The sequence below is a fragment of the Ictalurus furcatus genome, chromosome 6 (genome assembly GCF_023375685.1).
Source record: "Ictalurus furcatus strain D&B chromosome 6, Billie_1.0, whole genome shotgun sequence".
Lineage (NCBI taxonomy): Eukaryota > Metazoa > Chordata > Actinopteri > Siluriformes > Ictaluridae > Ictalurus > Ictalurus furcatus.
This window is the reverse complement of record NC_071260.1, coordinates 30,313,183-30,335,578: the sequence shown is the minus strand read 5'-3', so window position 1 is coordinate 30,335,578 and position 22,396 is coordinate 30,313,183. Positions and strand designations below refer to the sequence as shown.

Sequence of the window (22,396 nt, the reverse complement as noted above, 5' to 3'; positions counted from 1 at the left end):
TAGCAAATAAAATATAATCAGTCTTTATTTTTAAAAAAAATAAAAAATTCTTGAAAATCCAGCCGGTCATGTTTCAGAGAAACTGAAAACTCCATCCTGAAGACTTCTATGTGTTGGAACAACAAACAAGCAAACTGTTGACACTGGAGACTCCTTCCAAAAATGATAAATAAACATCTCCTCATAGAAAACCTCACCACATCAACGACTATACATGTTGGAGGAGGAGCATGGAGGAGCACGGAGCACGGAGGAGATGTGGATCCCTTCCATGTCACCTGAGGTGACCGACTGACCGACTAGGTAGGATGCAAATGAATTCCAATACTCATGAGGATGGACAGGGGAGACTTGTGATCTAAATGGCTTCCATCCATGCGTTTTCGGTACTGCTTATCCTACACAGGGTCATGGGGAGCCTATCCCACGGGACAATTTTTTAGCCTACAGCACATGTCTTGACTGGAGGAGGAAACCCTTGAAGCACAGGGAGAACATGCAAATTTTGAAAGAGCAAAGCTGGGAATTGAACCCCCAACCCTGGAGGTGTGAGGCAAATGTGCTAACCAGTAACCCTGGTGTTTGTGCTTTTGCCCCATTAAAGTTCAAGTTTCAAGTACACGCTCCATGCATATGTTTCTGTGTGTGTGTGCTGTCAGCTATGCCTCTCTCTCTCTCTCTCTCTCTCTGTGGTTAAAGCAGTTCCTGAACGCACAGAGAAACACACATAAGTACCCTATTGTTAATAAGGCACAGGTGAGAATTATCGCATGTTACCAGCCGGTTCCCCCGCCTCCTCTCCATCCGACACTCGACCACCTCCTCTCTACCACAGAGATATTTATATAGCATTTACCAACATTGCAAGTGTCAGGGCATTCTATCAGTAAGTTTTCCACAATGGCAGATGACTTTGCTCTTTCCAGTTTCTCGATAAACAACAAGCTGCAATTTTTTTTGTCATATTACCGTCTGCATGAGAGAGAAATCAGACAATGTGTTTGTTTATAGCTGCTGTAAGTGATAACAGGAACTAACTTGTCTCTCAGATCTTTTGCTAACATTACATGTAACTGTGATGGTTAAAGCCCACGATATGTCATTCGCTGACAAATATTAAAGTGTATGGCAAATTGCTGTGGTTTTTTTTTTATGAGGAATAAAACAGGAACTAACTCCTCTTGCAGATTTTCTGCAACATTAAATGGTTAAAGACCACCATATGTCATTTACTGATCAATCTAAAATTGCAGTTGTTGGCAAATTACTTTGGTTTAAGAGGAAAACAGGAATAAAACATAATTGATAACCAGAACTTAAAAGAAACTTGGTTCATGGACGTTCCACAACATTTAATGCAATCATAAATTGCAGGGTTGGAGGTTCGATTCCAACCTCTGCCTGTGCCTGTGGTGTTTGCTTCGGGGGTTTCCTCCAGATACTCTGGTTTCCTCCCCAGTCCAAAGACATGCGTTGTAAGCTGATTGGCATTTCCAAATTGTCCGTAGTGTGTGAATGTGCCCTGCGATGGGTTGGCACCCCGTCCAAGGTGTCCCCTGCCTTGTGCCCCGAGTCCCCTGGGATAGCCTCCAGGCTCCACGTGACCCTGTGTAGGATAAGCGGTACAGAAAATGGACGGACAGATGGATGGATTCATTGATAGGAAGTATGTGCTGTTCTTTAATAAATAAAAAGCCTTATCCTTGGCAAAGTGCTTTGGTATAAGAGGAATAAAACACTTTGTGTTTGTTTGTATGTAACAGACCTAACTCCTCTTCGCATCACACCACCTCATCGTGGATTATTTGGGGGTGTATCTATGTTCCCCAGATTTATATGGCACATAATGAACGCATGATAAACGTGTTTCCAGCTCTGTATTCGCTTAATATGACATGAACATGAACTCATCAAAGGGGTTTTCTGTTCCCCAGCTCTGCCATATTTGTTCTGCGTTTATTTTAATTAAGATAATTTTGAACGTTTTTTTTTTATTATTTTTTTTTAGCTGTGACTTACATCTCACTGCTTAAATGTCCAAATACTAATGCAGTGACAATATTGTTACGATAGGGGTGAAAAATGAAAAAAGGGCACATAGCAAGCACCAGGGGTGTATCTAGACATTTCCCAAAGAGAATATGAAATGTGCACACACAGAGTGCATGCTGATTTCTTTTTTAAAAAACAATTAATTAATTGATTGATTAATTGATTACTTGGTTAATTAATTGATATCATATGCCAGTTGAACAGAAAGTGGAATATGGTTTTGTGAATAAAGTTGTAATGTAAACAACACTGTCTTGGTATTCATGATACACATTTATTAGGATCCTTTGTCATGTGTTTATTTTGTAAATCTGAGGAACATAGGAATGACTCAGTTTATTTTCCTACAACAGCACATATCCAATTCGTGCTCATTCAGCCACAAGAGCATTAGTGAGGTCAGAACCAATTCTGAACAACTGAAACGAGTCGTCAGTAATTCCAGACTTACTTCCTGTACTAACCTACGTAGGTTTGTAACAAAAAAAGCCGCCTCTGGTCTTCACTGGCTGCTCGCGAACAACGTGTACTTTGACCCGCCCTCAAACACTACAGTTGTAGTGTTTGACTTTGCACGGCCTCCCAAAGCATGAGGATGTAAAGCGTCAGTGATTAGAATTCATTTTAAAATAATATCACAACAACCTTCGTTCGTGCTCCCGTCATTTCACTGACGACTGCTTCTCAAATCTAGCTGAAGTCGATGTGGGATTTGCGAAACGATTATTCATTAAAGATGGGGCCATACTCACTTTATTTGGACCATCTTGCACCTCTGGATCACAACCTGTAAGTATGATTAAATATTTATGTATATATTTTCTACAGTGTTCCAAATGTGTAGTTTTGTGTTGTATACATGTACAGCCAGTGCACAGCTGTTAGCCCGTTAGCTGCAGGCCTCTGCTAACCGGGTAACTCACGTTATTCCCAAACTACATACAAACTTACCACTGACAAACGTCCTGTTCTTGTCATGCTTGCGATGGTGGTTCGGGTTGATCTTCCCATCTATCACTATCGGACTCGAGCTCAAATCGACATTATTACCGAGCTGAAATTCATATATGATAGTGGGCGTTTCCTTTCCGGCACACGCTGTAAGCGGTAGACCAATCACAACAGACTGGGACATCTGACCAATCAGAGCAGAGTAAGTTCTCTGAAAGGAGGCGTTTAGAGTGAACGGATCGTTGAACGAGTCGTTTTTGACACTGAGAAAAGACGTGATGCTGCAATGTGAATTATGAGAAAATGGAAGTCTTTTTTGACCTCGGATTCACGTAAAAATATTGTATGAGACCTCTAAAACAAAATTAGGCACTTTTAATATCGCACCATAGGGGCGCTTTAACACTCCATGTGTTCATGGAGCTTGCTTTGTGCACAGGAGCATTGGCATGCTGGAACAGGTTTGGGCCTCTTAGTTCCAGTGAAGGGAAGCCTTAAAGATACAGCCTACAAAGACATTTTACTTCCAAATTTGTGGCAACAGTTTGGTGAAGAACCACATAGGGGTATGATGGTCAGGTGTCCAAATACTTTTGTCCGTTTAGTGTACATGGGATTTAGGTGCTTGAGTTCGTTTAATATGTGTGTAAATTTAGCAGCAAGTAAATAAAAAAATGTAAACGACAGCATATGTATAATAATGATATCGAAACTAATAAAATAGGAGGGAAAAAATAGCAAATACCAGTATACAACCGGAAGTTGCGTCATTACGTCATTCAGCGTGTGTGTGTATGGGCGGAGAAGATACCGGCATCAGCTGTAGGTTATAAGGTGTGTGTACTGGAAATAACATGAAAGGTTACTGAGAATACTCACAGCGTTTTGTAATTAAAGGTAATCTGCATGTTTAAAATATATATATATTTCTTTTCATGTGGTTGTGTCTGTATTACATCTACAGCTCACCATATCACTATGGCAACAACTTCTTCATTAAAATAACGCGGAAATGTGTTGCGATGCCGAACGACACGGCATGAAATATTCTTAGTAGTAGAATTACAAACAAATAAACCACACAAAGCCTTCTTTATCTATTTAACACATATATACACACACACACGTGACTGATGAACGTTAGTTAGCCCAACTTTTTCCAGCTAGCTCATATCACAGCTATGTGTTTTAAATTTTTTAGCATGAACTAACAACGAATATTTATCCTCTGCGTTCACGCAAGTCACAGAGTACGATTTAAACTCGTGCTTTGTTTACTTACACGAAGGTTAGCTAGCATAATATCTAAAGCTATCCAGTTATACGCCTCATATTAAGTTAACAAGCTTAGCTCAGCTCGTATTCCACACTCGTTTTCCGGCATGCCCCGCCTTCCTTGCGTTTGATTGGCTAGTAGTAGATCGCGTCCGGTTTTGATTGGTTAACGTTCTCTGGAAGGCGTCCGAGTGCAAACTTGTAGCCAGTCATAGCGAAGTAGGCGGAATGCAGGTAGCAAACTTAAAAATCGACGACTACGTATCAGTTTACAATTAAGTGGTCATTTTTTGTGTTCTGTTATTACTTTTCTAGTTTAAAAACAGATTGTAGGTTAAAGAGAGAAATCTAAAAAACCTCTAAAGTGGTTTGTGTGAAATATATTACAGTAAAGACCATAACACAAATAGCACATTTGTGTCATGTATATTTATATAAATATATGATCAATATAACAGTTATTAAGGTTGTTATAAATGTGATATATATATACATATATAGATCTTTTTAATATCTGCCACTTCAGTTCCTGCTGCCGCCAGGATTCAGTCTGCTATCAAGGTGTACAGTAGCTCCACCCTGTGTAAATATATGTATACCTGAGTGTGTTATATCTGCGTGGGAGATCACAAGAGAAATACAGATGCTTATTGTAATATTTATGCCTCCTCTACTCGCGCAGGATTCTTTATTGAAGATGAACCCAGCGAGAGTCCACACAGCATGAGATTCCTTGCAGCAACGAGACGTCAGAGATCTTCTTCGGTGTTCCAGGACGGCATGACGATGAAAACTCCGCTGTTCCTGTTCGTCCTGACGTGGCTCGTGGTGACGATTCACTCGGACGAGGATTATTATAAGTTGCTGGGTATTTCGAGAGAAGCTAGCACCCGGGAGATTCGACAGGCCTTCAAGAAGCTCGCTCTAACCATGCACCCGGACAAGAATCCGGTGAGTATCCTAACTAGGAATGAGGGAATAGTGATGCTGGGATGCGTTAGCCCCGGCTCCCGCAAAGCCTTAACGCCTTTAACGCCTCACCGTTCCCAGGAGAGGTCGACCAACAAGGATCACTCCAAGAGCAAGATGTGTAATAGTCCATGAGGTCACAAAGGAACCCAGGGTAACTTCTAAGCAACTAAAGGCCTCTCTCGCATTGGCTAATGTTTAATGCTCATGAGTCCACCATCAGGAGAACACTAAGCAACAATGGTGTCCATGGCAGGGTTGCAAGGAGAAAGCCACTGTTCTCCAAAAAAACATTGCTGCCCGTCTGCAGTTTGATAAAGATATCGTTGACAAGCCTGAAAACTGTTGGAGAAATGTTTTGTGGACGGATGAGACACTGCTTCACGCCAGGCTGATTATTTTCCTATACCAATAAGTTTCAGTACCATTGTGGCTGTACCGTGCAGACAAAGTCTCAGCCACATCCTCAGTCTAGATGCAGGAAGTAAAACTTTTTGCTTCCAGAATAAAGCAGTTCAGCATCTCTAAAAAAAGAAATAAATAATTGATTTAGTGGAATAGTTGGCTTCTGATACTCAAGCTAATAATGAATTTTGTCCTATAAGTGGTGCTCCAAAGCAAAAAAAACCCCTCTTTTCTTATGCGCAACTAGAATGATGGCACGGCCCACGAGAAGTTCCTGAAGATCAACCGTGCGTACGAGGTGTTGAAAGATGAAGACCTGCGGAAAAAATACGATAAGTACGGAGAGAAAGGTTTGCAGGACGAGCAGCAGGGAGGCAGATACGAAAGCTGGAACTACTACAGATACGATTTCGGTGAGTCTGAGAGCAGAGATGTCGAAGGATCGCAGGAAGATCCGATACCGATACCGATCCAGTGTTTCAGGTCTATGTATATATAAGAATAATACTGATACTGATCTACTGGTAAGACCTATTAATATTCAGTACAGAGACGGATTGTTCCTGTTTGAAAAGTTTCGTACCGGAGACATGGTACTGAAAGTGGATAACACTGTACAGCTGCTTTCTGAGTGAATGATTTGTGTTTTACAGGCATTTATGATGATGATGCAGAAGTTATTACTCTTGACAGAGGAGACTTTGGTAAGTGTCTGTCTGTCTGTCTGTATGTCTTTCATCAAGAAGTGTGACAATCTCTATAAAAGCAGAACTTTGTTGTTCTGGAGCATTCAGTGTGTGTGTCTACATCATACCAAGAAGAATGGACATCAGGCATGACCTCAGAGAAGCAGCTGTTGCTGCTTATCAATCTGGGAAGGGTTATAAGGCCATCTCCAAACAATTTGAAATTCACCATTTTACAGTGAGAAGGATTGTTTACAAAGGGAGAGCCTGAATTGTCCGTGTGTGGGTGTGTGTGTGAGAGAGAGAGACGTAATTTGTTATATTCTTCTGCTCAGATGCAGCAGTGAACTCCGGAGAGGTTTGGTTCGTGAATTTCTACTATCCCCGATGCTCCCACTGTCACGAGTTGGCTCCGACGGTGAGGCTCGCCTGCTTTACTACTAATACTACTACTAGTACAAGCACTACTAATAATATAATAGCTCTTTATTTAAAAAAATAAAACAAATGAACAGGAAAGACAATTACATTAACCTGCGAAGGCTAATGCTGACATCTGAAAGCCGTTTGTTATAACGCGCTCCTGATTACGGCAGGTCAGAATCCAATGCAAACGTGTGTGTTTTAACCCTTTTTCTCCTGATCGACATGCGTGGTTGAAATGTACAGTGGCGGGAGTTTGCGAAAGAGATGGATGGCGTGATCAGGATCGGCGCAGTAAACTGCGGGGACAACACCATGCTGTGTCGCAGTAAAGGCATCAGTAGCTACCCGAGCCTGTTCGTCTTCAGAACCGGCATGGTGAGCCCCACACACACACACACACACACACACACACTCTCACAGTGCACAAAATTACCACCAAACTCACTCGCAGTGCAGAGAGAGCTGTTACATAAGGAATAACACATGATGGACCGTGTGGTTATATGAAAATAATAATCCACCCCGAAGTAGATTTTTTTCATATAACCACACGGTCTGGAGTGTGTTATTCTGCTTATACTACACCGATGTGCCGACGACAGATTCAGTGTTGTTAGTCCCTGTTATGTAGAAATAATTCACACCTTCTGGTATCAGTTTAAATATTTGATTTGTTTGGAAGAATTGTTCTTTATTGTTTCTGTATTTAAAATGGAGGATCTTTTAAAAGTGCCGATTCATAGCTATCATTTTTGGTCTCAATCAGGTGTTGTGACTTATACGCCAAACCGGCATGTACGTTCTACTTCTTTTTTTTCTTCATCTTCTTTATTTATTTAGTTTCGGAACCATGCTCATTTGTTAGCGGTTTTTACGTTAGGCATGCTACACTGTCGTATACGCGACAGTTATGGAAAATGCCGCACACATAATATTAAAAAAAAATCTCCTAGGCCTCCTAGTGGTAATTCGCATTATGACAGTAAGTATCAGCAGTGAATCAATAAACAAAGACTACGTACAAAGTGTTCCAGTGTATTTTTGACGCTTGTAAGCATGCCGTTGTAAGAAATGAATCAATGTCCGTGTGGTGTTTTATTCCTCTTATACGACAGTAATTTGCCAGTGCTATGCATCTGCCAATGTTATGCATAAAAATGCTGGTTTTTTGAATTAACGACGACTTGTCATAGTTGTTATCCGTTTATAGTTGCATTAAATATCATGGGACGTCCTTGAGACTTATTTCTTGTCATCTCTGGTGCTATCATAACAGCGACAAACAATCACTTCCTGACAAGCCTTCCTTCCGTTCTCGCTCAGGGAGGTCATAAAACATCAAACAAGGCTTGTCATGTTACTAAAAAACCACAAAGCCCCTCATCCTTTAAGAATTTCCTGTATCGGAAAACCTAAAGTTACAGCTTTATCTCTGACTGATACTGACACCGGGACTCCTGCGAAAAACTAGAAAACTTTTTACACGTTTTTTTTTTTTTCTTTAATCTATTTAAGTGGAGTGTCCACTATACATGTTAGTTGTCACTATAGTAACGGAGACGTATTAGAACACACGCTAATATAAACGTTGTTATAAACATTGTGTGGTCCTCGCCAAATTCTGTAAGCAAGCAAACAAACAAGCTCAGGTGACAGCAAAACCCCAACAGATTTCAATATGTAGTCATTTAAATACACCCTCCCTACTTCCACAGTCATGAAGAGAGTAATTAGCGGTCGGGTGTTACTGATGAAATTCACAAGATTAGTTCATCTTTCATCGTGTGACAGCTTCTATAAAAACTGAACTTTGGTGTTCTGAAGCAATCAGTGTGTGTGTCTACACCATGCCAAGAAGAAATGACATCAGCCATGACCTCAGAGAAGCAACTATTGCTACTCATCAATCTGGGAAGGGTTATAAGGCCATCTCCAGTGAGAAGTTTATAAATGTTCAGTCTTAAAGTCGTGGCGTCACAGCAAATTCAGTCCAAGGTTAATGCTCAGAGATATAAAGAAAATGTGAGAGACTCCTACAGTAAACTCCTATGGGAAACTTTTACGTCTGTCACTGCATTTTTATGTTCCTGTCTTCAGAATCCAGAGAAATACTACGGAGACCGATCCAAAGCCAGCCTCACCCAGTTCGCGATGAAGTTTGTGACGACCAAAGTGACAGAGCTGTGGCAAGGTACCTTGACTCATCTTCTCACCCAGCATTCAGCTGTCCTTACAGTGCCCTCCACTAATATTGGCACCCTTGGTAAATATGAGCAAAGAAGGCTGTGAACAATTGTCTTTATTGCTTAACATTTTGATCTTTTGTTTAAAAAAATTCACAAAAATTCTCTACTCTCATGGATATCAAACAATTGCAAACACAACAGAGGTTTATAAAAAAAAAAACTTTGTTAAATATAGGTGTGCAACAATTATTTCCACCCTTATGAATTCATATGAGAGAAATATATTTTAAGTATATTCTTATTGAAATTTAAATTTTTTTTTAGCACACCTGGGTGACTAAGAACAGGAAATTGTTCAACCATGACTTCTTGTTTCACAGGGGTATAAATATGAGGTAACTTATAGGCCAAATTTCCTTAGTCATTCATAACAATGGGTAAGAGCAAGGAATGTAGCTGTGATGTGCGGCAAAAGGTTGTTGAGCTTCACAAAATGGGACGTGGCTATAAGAAAATAACACAAGCATTGAAAATGCCCATTTCACCATCAGGGCAATAATTAGGAAGTTCCAGTCATCTGGAAATGTTATGAATCAACCTGGAATTGGACGTGTGTCTATATCGTCTCAACACACTGTGAAGAGGACGGTTCGAGTGGATAAAAAAATCCCCAAAGATCACAGCTGGAGAATTGCAGAAGTTATTTGCATCTTGGGGTCAGAAAATCTCTAAAACTATAATCTGAAGTCACCTACATCAACACAAGTTGTTTGGAAGGGTTTAAAGAAAAAAGCCTCTACTCTCATCCAAAAACAAACTCGAGCGTCTTCAGTTTGCCAGACACTACTGGAACTTCAAATGGGATCGGGTTCTGTGGTCAGATGAAAACAAAATAGAGCTTTTTGGTTAATAAAGACCAGAGGATGTTTTGGTGCACACAGGGAGGTAGCCATATGGAAAAGTACCTCATGCCCACGGTTAAATATGGTGGAGGATCTTTAATGTTTTGGGGCTGTTTTTCTGCCAGAGGACCTGGACATTTTGTTAGGATACATGGCATCATGGTCTCGATCAAATATCAACAGATATTAAATGAAATCCTGACTGCCTCTGACAGAAAGCTTCAAATGGGCCGTGGTTGGATCTTCCAGCAGGACAATGATGCAAAACATACATCAAAATCAACACAAAAATGGTTTACTGACCACAAAATCAAGATCCTGCCATGACCATCCCAGTCCCCTGACCTGAACCCCATAGTAAAGCTGTGGGGTGAACTGAAGAGGAGAGTCCACCAGCATGGACCTTGAAATGTGAAGGATCTGGAGAGATTCTGTACGGAGGAACGCTCTCAGATCCCTCGCCATGTATTCTCCAACCTCATTAGACGTTATAGGAGAAGACTCGGAGCTGTTATCTTCGCAAAGCAAGGTAACACAAAGTATTGACTAAAAGGGTGCCAATAATTGTTGCACACCTATATTTCACAAAGATATATATTTTTTTGGATAAGCCTGTGTTTTGTTTGCAATTGTTTGATATCAATGAGAGTAGAATATTTTTGTGAATTTTTTTTTTTAACAAAAGATCAAAAGGGTAAACAATAAAGACAATTTTTCACAGCCTTCTTTGCTCGTATTTACCAACGGTGCCAATATTAGTGGAAGGTGTCCTTATCATTTCACTGTGCTCTAACTAAGATGTTCGGTCTCTGCTCTAATTTAAAGGGAATGTTTTCACTGAGATCGATCAAGCGTTTGCTGCTAGAATCGGGTGGCTCATAACCTTCTGCGCCGACACCGGAGGTGAGATTCCAGCGGTTTAACTTTCAGAGTGATTTTAAAGCGAGACAGAACCCAGATCAGAGCTGAGGTCCAACTTTGGCACTCCTGGGGTTTTTGATCACTAGCGCAGAATTGTTTTCACACATAGATGTACAGGTGCATCTCAGAATATCAATCAGAATATCGTGGAAAAGTTCATTTTTTCCCCGTAATTTGATTCAAAAAGTGGAACTTTCACATGTTGTAGATTCATTACACATGAAGTGAAATATTTCAAGCCTTTTTTTTTGTTTTAATCTCGATGATTACGGCTTACAGCTCATGGAAATAAAAAATCCAGTATAGTCAGTGTATAAAAAAGCAAAACGACAATGGGGGCGGAGCCACGGTGGGCAAGCGATGTAATCAAAGCACACACTTGTAAAAAAGCACATTGTTGTTTAACAAAGCAAAACGTATGATTGTTGATGTGCTGAAGTTTTTTTTTTTGTTAGAAGACGATTATGTAAAGTTTATAGGAGGGGTTTCAGGCTTTGTACGCTTTTCAGGACAGAGGAGTTTACGGTTTCTCAATAAAATGACAGGCCCTAGAGAGGGAATACAGGAGAGGCTGTTGAGGGAAGGGGTTCATGCGGTTCCTGCCGAAACTATCGGAACGGCAAGGCCGATTCATTTGTTTGTGCTGTATATCAAAGACATTTGGGTTTGAGATCAAAAGATTGATATGTGAAGAGAGTTTAGGATTTCCGCTTTTATTTCCTGATATTTACATCTACATTTATGGCCAGAGTGACTTACTCATCTCATTTTATACATCTGAGCAGTTGAGGGCCTTGCTCAAGGGCCCGGTGGTGGCAGGTTTGTGCTGGGCTTTGAACTCATGACCTTCTGATTATGAGTCCACTCTCTTAACCACTGAGCCACCACTGCCTTTGCAGGTATGTTAAACTTCTGTATCAGACAACCCAATTTTTAGGACGGCAAACGTATAGGCATTTCCCTTGCTTGCAATAACTGCATCAAACCTCCCTGCGACTCCCTGACATCACCAAGCTCTTGTTTTCTTCTATTGTGATTCTTTCCCAGGCTTTTACCACAGCCTCTTTCAGTTGTTGTTTGTTTCATGGGGTTTCTCCTCTTCAGTCTCCTCTTCAGGAGGTGTAATGCTGCTCAACTGGGTTAATGAATAAATGAATAAATGTAATGTCTGGTGATTGACTTCGCCAGTCTAAAACCTTCCACATTTCCTCCTCAGTGTTTTGGCCAACCTCCAAGCTGTTTAACACGTCTAGATATAAATATAAGGAACCGAAAGCTGAAATTCTGATCTGTCGTCTCATATTCATCTTTTGATCTCAAACCCGAACGTCTTCAAGGTATAGCGAAAACAATAGAATTGTTTTAGCCTCTGTGTTCCAATACTTATGGAGGCGAGGTTAGCAATAACAGGAACTAACGTGTCTCGCTGGACGTTCCATAACATTAAATATAATTACGTACAAGCAGCTAAAAAGCACATTATGTTGTTCCTTGATGAATTTACAGACGTAGTTGTTGGGAAATCAGTGTGGTATAATGAAATAACACGCTTCAGGCTGGGGACGGTAACACATCATCACACCACCTCAGCGTGGATTATTTTCTGTCTTGTGTTTTTCCGTACTCATTAGATACTTGTAAAGTTCTGGAAATAGTGGCTTCATTTTAATTTGATGATCATAATCAAGTTATGTATTTTAATATATATAGATTGTCTGGAATCTCAGACGAGACAGAAGCTCGCTGGAATGTTGGTAAGTGTTTAATTTATTCATTTCCTTTTTTATCATATCTAATGATGCAGCGCTTGGGGAGGGTTTCACTGCTAGTGATCAGAGCTGTTATACAGGTACAGTAGGTGTTGAAATGGAAGTGTGTGTGTGTGTGTGTGTTGTAGAACAGTCTAGTGAAGGTGGGCTGGATGGACTGCACCTTACACACTGATCTGTGTGAAAGCTTTGACGTCACGACCAGCACGACGGCTCTGTTCCCCCCTGGCAGCTCCCTCACACAGGAGGGCAGTGTGCTGGTAAGATCCTGCTTCCTCACCGTCGTCGTCTTCTTCTTCTTCCTCCTCTTCCTCGTTCTTTTCCTCTATCCTCTACTCCGTTATATCATTCTCCTTCTCCCATTCCTTCTTTTACCCCTTGTTCTTCTTCTCCTTTCTCTGCTTCTCTCTCGCCTCCCTTTTCTCCTCTATCTCCTCCTCCTCCTCTTTCACCTTCTACTTTGTTTATCATATTCTTCTCCTTTCTTTTTCCTCTTCCCTACCTTTCATTATCGTTATGTCTCCATCTGAAAGGGGTTTTTATCTAGAGCTAGGGGACACAATGATATATCAGTATTGTGATCAATTATGACACAATCCACTTGGGGATATTGTGGGGATATTTCTGGATATTGTGGTATGTTTTAACTTAATGTTTAAAAAAAACTTTAAAAAAAAATTCTTTTTATTGTTAAATATTTAAAAAAGAATAATACAAGAGAATTAACATTGAAAAATATTTTTTTCATTATAAAGAATTTTTTTTGAAGGTAAAAATTTGTGAACATTTAAAAAAAAAAAAAGACAAACTGAATGAAAGCAGCTGGATTTTGTACTTAATCTTTAAAATTGTAAAATGCAAATATATATATATTTTTAACTTTATTTCTCTGTGTTTTTTAAATAAATAAAAGTATTATTTTTAAATATTAAAAAATATACATTTGTTTATTCATAATATAGAAAGGTATTATTATTATTATTATTATTATTATTATTATTATTATTATTATTATTTATGTATTTTTTTTAAAGATAAACAGTACTGTTTTGCTAGTAAATATCATGATATGATCGCCCACGTAAATACACCCTTATTTTTCCATGGAGTGAGCTGATAGATGTTCATCCCAGAACGCCAGTTTAAACTTAGCAAGTGGTACTATATTTACGGTTCCTTGCCAGCTGTGAATTTTTCATTTATCTGCGAAGCTTGAGAGTTACCATGAACTTAATAACAGCTATGTGCTATCCAGCTAACTTCAGTCATTAGATAGCATGCAAGGTAGCTCATTTCCAAGCTGCATCAGTGTTCTCACAAGTTTAACCACAGTGAACGTATTCACGGCAAAAATACATATTCATCGGATAGTTTTGAATGCACCAGCAACCTGATTGTTTTCTCAACTGTTTGTTCTCACACCTAGCTCGGCCGAGTGTTTTGGCAGTGTTGCATGTGTGAAACCAAAGACATGCAATACCAATATACAGCACATTTTTATATTTTAAGAGAATAAGATGCATTTTCACCTCTGCCAATTCTAAGCATTAGTAGTAATGCAATACAAAATTTTTTTTTTTTTTAAACTAAATACAATAAAAAACTATTTTTAAACTAATGGTTGTACTTTACCAACTATTATTATCATTATTATTATTATTATTATCATCATCATTATTATTATCATTATTATTATTATCATTATTGTTATTATTATTATTATTATTATTATTATAAGTAGTACTAATAAATTGCATGGTTTATATAGATTCTTAAAAGTTCTCAAATTTCTTTTAAACAATTTATTTTAAGGTTTACAATGTGCTTATTTTTCAATAAAAGACTGGAGAATACTGTATTTACTGATTTTTGAGAAATATGTGGCGTGTGTGTGCTCGCTAGAGTAATGTAAATGTAAAGCAGTCAATTACCAACTTGGAACAGATTTCATACAAATGTTTCTTTTAAAATCCACACGCTCACTCTAACTGACGGGATTGTTGGTTTCTGTTCCAGTTTCTGAAGACTCTGGATGCCAGAGAGATCTATGCACAGGTGTTGCAGCACATGCCCGACCTGGAGATTCTCACCAAGCAGAGCTTTGAGGTACTCGATCTGATCATAAAGGATAATAACACAGGCCTTATTTTTCCATGGAGTGAGCTGATAGATGTTCATCCCAGAACGCCAGTTTAAACTTAGCAAGTGGTACTGTATTTACGGTTCCTTGCCAGCTGTGAATTTATCATTTATCTGCGAAGCTTGAGAGTTACCATGAACTTAATAACAGCTATGTGCTATCCAGCTAACTTCAGTCATTAGATAGCATGCAAGCTAGCTCATTTCCAAGCTGCATCAGTGTTCTCACAAGTTTAACCACAGTGAACGTATTCACGGCAAAAAGCACGTATTCATCGGGTAGTTTTGAATGCACCAGCAATTTGAGGGATCAAGACCTTGTTTTTTTCAACTGTTTGTTCTCACACCTAGCTCAACCAAGTGTTTTGGCAGTATTGCATGTGTGAAATATGTGCTTGTTGAACATCTCATTCCAGATGTAGTACCCCTTTGCTGTTAGAATAACCTCCCCTCGTCTGCGAAGGCTTTCCGCTAGATTTCGGGGCGTGGCTGTGTGGATTTGTGCTCATTCAGCCACAAGAGCGTTAGTGAGATCAGATGCTGATGTCGGGTGAGGAGGTCTGAGGTGCAGTCGGTGTTCCAGTTCATCCCACAGGTGTTCCGTGGGGTCGAGGTCACGGCTGTTGAATGTTGGAATGTCCTTGTTTAAAGGAGTTTGCAGGTCGAGCGGGGCAGAACAATCCGTCCATAAGCACTTGTACTGTAAAGCGTCAGTGTGTTTTCTGCTTGATTCTAAATGTCCTTGTGCACAATTCTTCAAGAACATTTCATTTCTGTAATGTCTGCAAAAGATTCGGTGTGATATTTTAACGTTTTACAATTGTAAATAATCTGTAGAAAAAGCATTTTAATCAAACATCTAGTCAGAGGTTTTCAAATCGGTATAAAATACCGGTATTTGTGGCATACATTCTACGGACACTTTAGTAACCATGTACCTGTACACCTGCTCGTTCAATTATCCACTCAGCAGAGCAATGCATAAGATCATACAGATACAGGTAATGTTCATCGCCTGGGCTTTTGATCTTCAGCTGTCCAGTTTTGGTGATCCCGTGCCCACTATAGGCTCAGATTCCTGTACTCGGGTGACAAGAGTGGAATTGTTGTGATGCTTTACTTTACTGTTATTCGAGTTACTATACTCTTTTTTTTTTATCAGCTTGAACTAGGGATTTCACGCTACCAAAAATCTAGTAGTTGGTACCGATACCACTCATGGTACTTGATACCAAAGTCGATACCACGGTGTGGTTTAAAAAAAAAAAAAAAAAAAGTTAAAAATAAAATTAAAAACTCCTGGTGGTCATCCTCCTCTGGCTGATACTGGCCAAAAAAAAAAAAAAAAGACAGCGAGGGATATTTTAGTTATCAAACACTGTCTGACAATGACTAATAAAACAGTGGAGGCTACAAGTGCTAAATTACACTCCTAAATGCGCACACACACACCCACCCACCTTATACTCTGAATGCAAGCATTAATTTAAATTCACTGATATGGTGGCAGGCCAAAAAGACTGATTAAAACCATTAACAGTTCAATAATTAGTAGTGACATTAGGCTAGATTTAGCTGACAGGACACGGGCTGAATGGCGATGCATGGTGGCCTATTAGGAGGTAGTTTATAACATTGCAATGCGTTAGCATCATTAACATAAAAAAAGTCATGGTGAAATTAATGTATTAATCACTAAATCATAGCCAAATCAAAACCCGTTTTGAATATTCTGGACTATAATATATTCATGTTTGTAGCATAAATAGCAGGTGCTGTGAATCTAACAGCAGTGTAGACAGAATTTCTGATCGCTTGGATTAAATGCGCTAATTGTCCTTTCTCTGAATGTAATTTCAGGACAAGTTGGCTCAGCACCGTTGGTTGGTCAGTTTCACCTTTGGGGAGAAGAACACGGCCACCCACGAGTACAAAAAGCTCAGCGCTCTGCTCAAAGACTCCCACATACAGGTTAAGGCTTGTTCCAGTGGTCATGTGACACTTGTGCAGCTCTGAGACCGAGAAGAAGGAATTTAACAGAAAAGTATTTTGGTGTGGGGATTGTGGGTTTGAACCCTGACTATATCACAGTCATCAGTGTCTGGGCATTCACGCGGGATAGTGTTTCTCTCTCACCTGCCAGTCAGAGTGATATTAGTCAATCATAAGTGTCTGTAAGGTAAATAGGTGTCTCAGGTAAACAGCACAGAGCTATGAGTACTCTTCTTTGTGTATTCAGCTGCTCTGTGGTGTTCATAGGGGCAGTTAAAAAGATAGGGACACGCGTTAGCCGTCACCCACATATGAATAAATGGAGAGAAACGTTTTATATAAATTCTAAACAAGTTTTCAGTAGTGTACTGAAAACCTGGACTTTGGCTGACACACACTACCAGTCAAAAGTTTGTGGACACTGGACTGAAATGTTATGGTGTATGATTAAACGTGTGAAATCGGTGTCATCGACTAAAATATAATCGTGCCGACGTATTAGTTTTTTTCATTAGAAAACTAACGTTTTATTTACAAAATAACCTTTATTTAAACGGATGACTCAGAGGGAAATATTCCGAAAAACAGCCGATAAGAGTCCAGCGTCGGTGTGAACTCCTTTAATACTGTTTAAAAAGCATCTCGGGGAAATTCCTCAAGAAATCGGGTGAGAAAACGCCAAGAATACATTTCTGGAAATTCTAGGCAAAAAGAATGTCTACTTTGAAGATGCTAAAATACGCAATTATTTTGATTTATTTTGGATTTTTTTTTTTATCACAACATAATTCCCATAGTTCCATTTGTGTTACTCCAGAGTTTTTAATGATATTATTATTCTAAAATGTGGAGGAAAAATAAAGAATGAGTGTGTCTAAACATTTGACTGGTAGTGTATACTGTAAATTTTTCCTTTTTTTTCTAGTATAATAATTTCCTTTCTATTAATATATGTACAGTATAATTTCACAGTTGTGTATTCCGCTGTTATTGATGGCTGTAACTTCTCTAATGATTGTACAGGTAGGGAAGGTGGACTGTATGTCTGAGGCAGAGCTGTGCGCTTCCCTCTACATCCAGAAGCCCTGTGTGGCTGTTTTTAAAGGCCTCGGCATTCACAACTTCGAGATCCACCACGGTGCGTTCAAAGACCTAACGGTCCTGTCTGTTTCCTGGAAATGTCACCATGTGATATATCTGTGCCTTGGAGAAGTGTGTGAGGTTGCAAAAACAATTCCTTTCTGTCACTGTAACGTTTCAGTGATTTAAGCTTTGCATGAACTGCATGCTTTTCATTTGTCTGAAATATATTCAAGTGTTGATATAATAGAAGATGTGCCTATGATAGAAATAGTTTCAGTACGCAGTAGTTTTGACGTCAGCAACCAACAGTGCTGTGCTTTGTGCATGGTTAGTCGTGTTAACACGTGTTGCTTTGTCCTCAGGTAAAGATGCACTGTATAACATTGTAGCTTTCGCTAAAGAGAGTGTGAGCGCCCACGTTACCACACTGCGGCCAGAGAATTTCCCCCGGGACGAGAAAGAGCCCTGGGTAGTGGACTTCTTCGCCCCGGTAATACAATAATACTGATTTTAAACTAAATGATTCTTACACAAAACCGATTGTTATTTATAAATAAAACTGTAGAATATCATTAACACAATACAGCATGACACCATTATAATCAACACACCCCTAGTGCACATGCAAACTCCCTTTATTGACTTAATCATGCGATGCAGAATTACTTGACGTACTTGTGGATTCTCAGGCTTTATAAGTATGCCTTGACAAAATTTGGACGTGTGTGTGTGTGTGTGTTGTAGTGGTGTCCCCCATGTCGCGCCCTGCTTCCTGAACTCAGAAAAGCCTCCGTTCAGCTTCATGGTCAGATGAAGTTCGGCACTCTGGACTGCACCATACACGAGGGACTGTGCAACATGGTGAGCAGCGACACTTCACTCAGACCTCACTGCTGATTAACCTCACGTTAACACGATTATTTCATCTTTAAGGTCCTTAATGTCTGTGGCAGTGACTCGATTCTGTTGTTCAACCCTGCGTTCACCCTAGCGATCATTCGTATTCTGCGTATGCGCATGACATGTAGCCCACGGTATATTTGAGTTGGAATTAAATACTGAATACGACCTCAAAGTGCAGACTTTACACTTTAATTTGAGGAGGTTTACATCCAAATCAGGTGAACGGTGTAGGAATTACAGCACTTTTTATACGGAAGTAATTGGACAGTTGGCAGCTCAGCTGTTCCATGGTCAGGTGTGTGTTATTCCGTCATTATTTCACTTTCAGATAAACAGATAACAGTCTGAAGAGCTGTCATTGCCAGTGCCATTATTAAGCTGCAGAATCTAAATCTAAACAAATCCATCAAAGAGATAGCAAAAACATTTTGGTGTGGCCAAATCAACGACTTAAAAAAGAAAGAACAATCTGGCGAGCTCAGGAACACAAGAAGTCCTGGAAGACCACATAAATCAACTGTGGTGGACAACTCCACGATCCCTGATGTAGAAAACCCCACTTTACAGCAGTTTGGCAGAACAAGAACACCCTGCAGGAGGTCAGTGTATCTGTGTCAAAAGCCGTTTTTCCACCGATATTACCCGGAACAATTAATCAACGGAACTTTTTTTCAAGGGACCATTTGGTTCCTCTAGACCTTTGTTGTCTGCATTTCTATCATGGTCTAAAGTACCTAGAAGATCAGGCAAATTAGTCCGACGCATGACTGCGCGTGATAAGCCCTTGGCGAGGATATGAATCCTCAAAGTATGCTACGCTCAAACTGATTATTGACACAAAGTCATCTGATTTTAATGATTTTCAGCTTATAAAAACAAATGGCAGGCTCTGATTGGAACACAAAAGAGGTTGCTGCAACGAAACCGGTGGTCTAGTGGTTCGATTTCCGGTTACGGAATGAAATTTAAAAAAATCTTTGCAACAACAAGAAGCATGGAGGCGATTCGAGCCGTGCTGCTGTTGATTGTGATGTTGCTTTGCTAGAGAGGTAATTGAGAAAAGCTGGAAAAGAGATGAGCAGTGGTAGTAAAGCGAGTTCAGAAGGCTTGAAATGCTAGACTTAAAGTAAGCAAACGGATTTGCTAGGTTATTGCTGAGACGACGCACGCGCGCTCACGAGCTTCTCTCTGCACTGTCGTCCTGTTAGAACAACGCCCAGCTCACTTAACAGATTTAATATTTTAAGTGTACTTTTTCATTGCGGGTCACCGTTTCCAGTTCCCGATGTATTTCATCCTCGGCATAAATACTTAATAAGGCCTGAACCTCGTCGTTGGTCTATCGGTCGTATTTTTTAACATACCACATTGTGTCGCAATAAACAATTGTTACTGTACGCACCGCAACAGAAATTTAAAAATGCTGGCTGAAAAAAAAAAAAATGCTGTGTGCACTCAACCAATCAGCATGTTCACTGCCCGAGTCCCCCCCCAAGTTCCTGGCTTTTGAAAAAGTACCACTTCCCGAGTAGGGACTTTGCGAGGGCTAAATATTTTACCTGGAACTTAATTTAGACCCACCGAGTACCTCTTAAAGTCACACCGAGTACCTCATAAAGTCCCTAGTTCCTGGGGAAAGTTCTTACAGTGGAAAAGTGGTAGTAGTCAACAATCAAGAGAAGAATTCACCAGAGTGAACACAGAGGTCTTACCACAAGATCTAAATCATTGATAAGCTGCGAAAACAGGAAGACCATTTTAGAGTATGCCAAAAACTTCAAAGAAGAAAAAAAAAAAAGAAAGCGGAAAAAAAAGAAAGTGCCCATACAGCTCTGGAACATCCTATAGACTGATGAGACAAATATGAAGTTGTACCAGAATGATGGGAAGAGAAGAGGGTGAAGAAGCTCATGATCTGAAGCGTACCTCCTCATCTTATGGCCTGGGTGTGTACGGCTGCTAATGGAACAGGTTCCTTTGTATTTATTGATGATGTGACTGTTGACTAAAGCAACAGGATGAATTCTGAAGTGTTTAGGCCTATAATATCTGCTCAGATCCAGCGAAATGCTTCAAAACCCATTGGACGGTGCTTCAGAGTGGAGGTGAACAATGACCTGAATTATACTTCAGAACAACCCAGGACTTTTTTAAGGAGAAGTGGTGAAACGTTTTGCATTGGCCAAGTCAATCACCTGTCCTGAATATACTTGAGCTGCATTTCACTCGCTGAAGGCAAAACTGAATCCAAAACACCTCAAGAGCAGGCAGGACGTGAAGATAGCTGCAGTAAAGACCTGGCAGAGCATCACCATGGAAGAAACCCAGTGTCTGGCGATGCCTGTGGGTTCCAGACTTTGACTGCAAGGGTTTGAGACCAGGTGTTAAAAATTACAATTTCATTTATGATGTTAGTTTGTCCAATTACTATTGGTTCCTTAAAAGGAGGGTCGTATATAAAAAGTGTTATAATTCCTACACCATTCACCTCATGTGCATGTACATACCCTCAAATTAAAGCTGAAAGTCTGCTTCAACCCCAGACAGATAAAATAACTAACTTCCTCAATGGCCAAATGTTTGATGATGCTTTGTAAAAAATATATTTTTTATAACATTAATTTTTATTCACACATTTATTTTATTTGATGATGTAACTTGTATGGAAAATGATGGAGCATGTTAAGTTTTTTTATTTTTTATTATTATTTTTTTTTTTTTAACAGTTAACTGGTTTATGCCCCTTTTTAAAATTTTTACGCAACCATTTTCTGGGTTTAAAAAGAAAATGGTATCTAATTCCTTTGCATTCTCAGACTGCTATGCTGTTGTTGTGTGAAATAGATTATTCCGCGAGGCGTGTGTAAACGTATGACCTCAACTGTAACTCCAAGAGGCTGTGGGATGAGAATGTAGGGTTTATAAGTTTCGGGAATTACACTCAAATCTCAAATATCATGCTAACCTAATCAGTAAATTAGTTATTTATCTATCGTAGATTTCTTGAATTTGCCTCAGATCTCCTCTGGTATGTTGTTCATTACATTTGCAAGCAAAAACCACGCAAGAACGGAAACCCAGATTTATTTTCGACTTTTCTTTCTGCTCATAACCTGCCTGAGAAGTCTCACATTGCCCACACACACACACACACACACACACACACACACACAAATCAATGCATAGTTGTGTTGCAGAGAAAGGATTAAAAATCAGATTTTTTTTTATTTTTTTTTTTTAAATGACAGTTCAAGAACATCTCTTATTCGGGTCATATTTACTTCGTGAGAAGCTTTGAAATGAAATTTTAAATAAAAAAAGTATTTGCTAAATAAACTTGCTAATGCACGGCCTCGCCTATAGACATTTTGCATTGGTCTGTTGGTCTGCTTTTAGTTGTTCAGGTAAGTATTTCCTATTGTACGTATAGGACAGGAATAGAAGCGAGTACTCTGTAACATGTTGAGGAGATCTTGTTTCTAGATAAATTAGACCTGGCCCTGACTGCTTCCTGATGAGTCTAACACTGTGCAAAATCACAGATAACCATCTTCTACAAAAACAAAAGGTGTTCTCAGAAAATGGTGATGCAATAAGGTTCGACTGCTTCCAAAGTACATGGTTGTATTTTTCTCTGAAATCAGTCTGTTCAATTGCACCCAATTCAGCTTTTATTTGTATAGTGCTTTTAACAATAGACGTTGTGACAATCGGAAATACGGACATGGGTTTAAAGT

The 22,396-nt window shown here is 39.6% G+C and overlaps 1 protein-coding gene across 2 annotated transcripts in view; it reads left to right on the top strand.

Moving 5' to 3' along the window:
• Positions 1-3,659: 3,659 nt before the first annotated feature.
• dnajc10 (DnaJ (Hsp40) homolog, subfamily C, member 10) overlaps positions 3,660-22,396 on the top strand; it is a 30,177-nt gene continuing 11,440 nt past the window's right edge. The window contains exons 1-15 of one of the 2 annotated variants that reach the window (XM_053627579.1): positions 3,660-3,837; positions 4,961-5,229; positions 5,900-6,065; positions 6,306-6,356; positions 6,674-6,756; positions 7,008-7,139; positions 8,862-8,955; positions 10,678-10,755; positions 12,484-12,527; positions 12,671-12,802; positions 14,559-14,648; positions 16,542-16,652; positions 17,697-17,811; positions 18,119-18,246; positions 18,501-18,617. In XM_053627579.1, the coding sequence (XP_053483554.1) occupies positions 5,002-5,229; positions 5,900-6,065; positions 6,306-6,356; positions 6,674-6,756; positions 7,008-7,139; positions 8,862-8,955; positions 10,678-10,755; positions 12,484-12,527; positions 12,671-12,802; positions 14,559-14,648; positions 16,542-16,652; positions 17,697-17,811; positions 18,119-18,246; positions 18,501-18,617 (1,569 nt within the window). In that variant the 5' untranslated portion in view covers positions 3,660-3,837; positions 4,961-5,001. Of the gene's footprint in view, positions 3,901-4,960; positions 5,230-5,899; positions 6,066-6,305; positions 6,357-6,673; positions 6,757-7,007; positions 7,140-8,861; positions 8,956-10,677; positions 10,756-12,483; positions 12,528-12,670; positions 12,803-14,558; positions 14,649-16,541; positions 16,653-17,696; positions 17,812-18,118; positions 18,247-18,500; positions 18,618-22,396 lie in introns of both variants that reach the window. The other variant, XM_053627578.1, reaches the window with a different exon arrangement.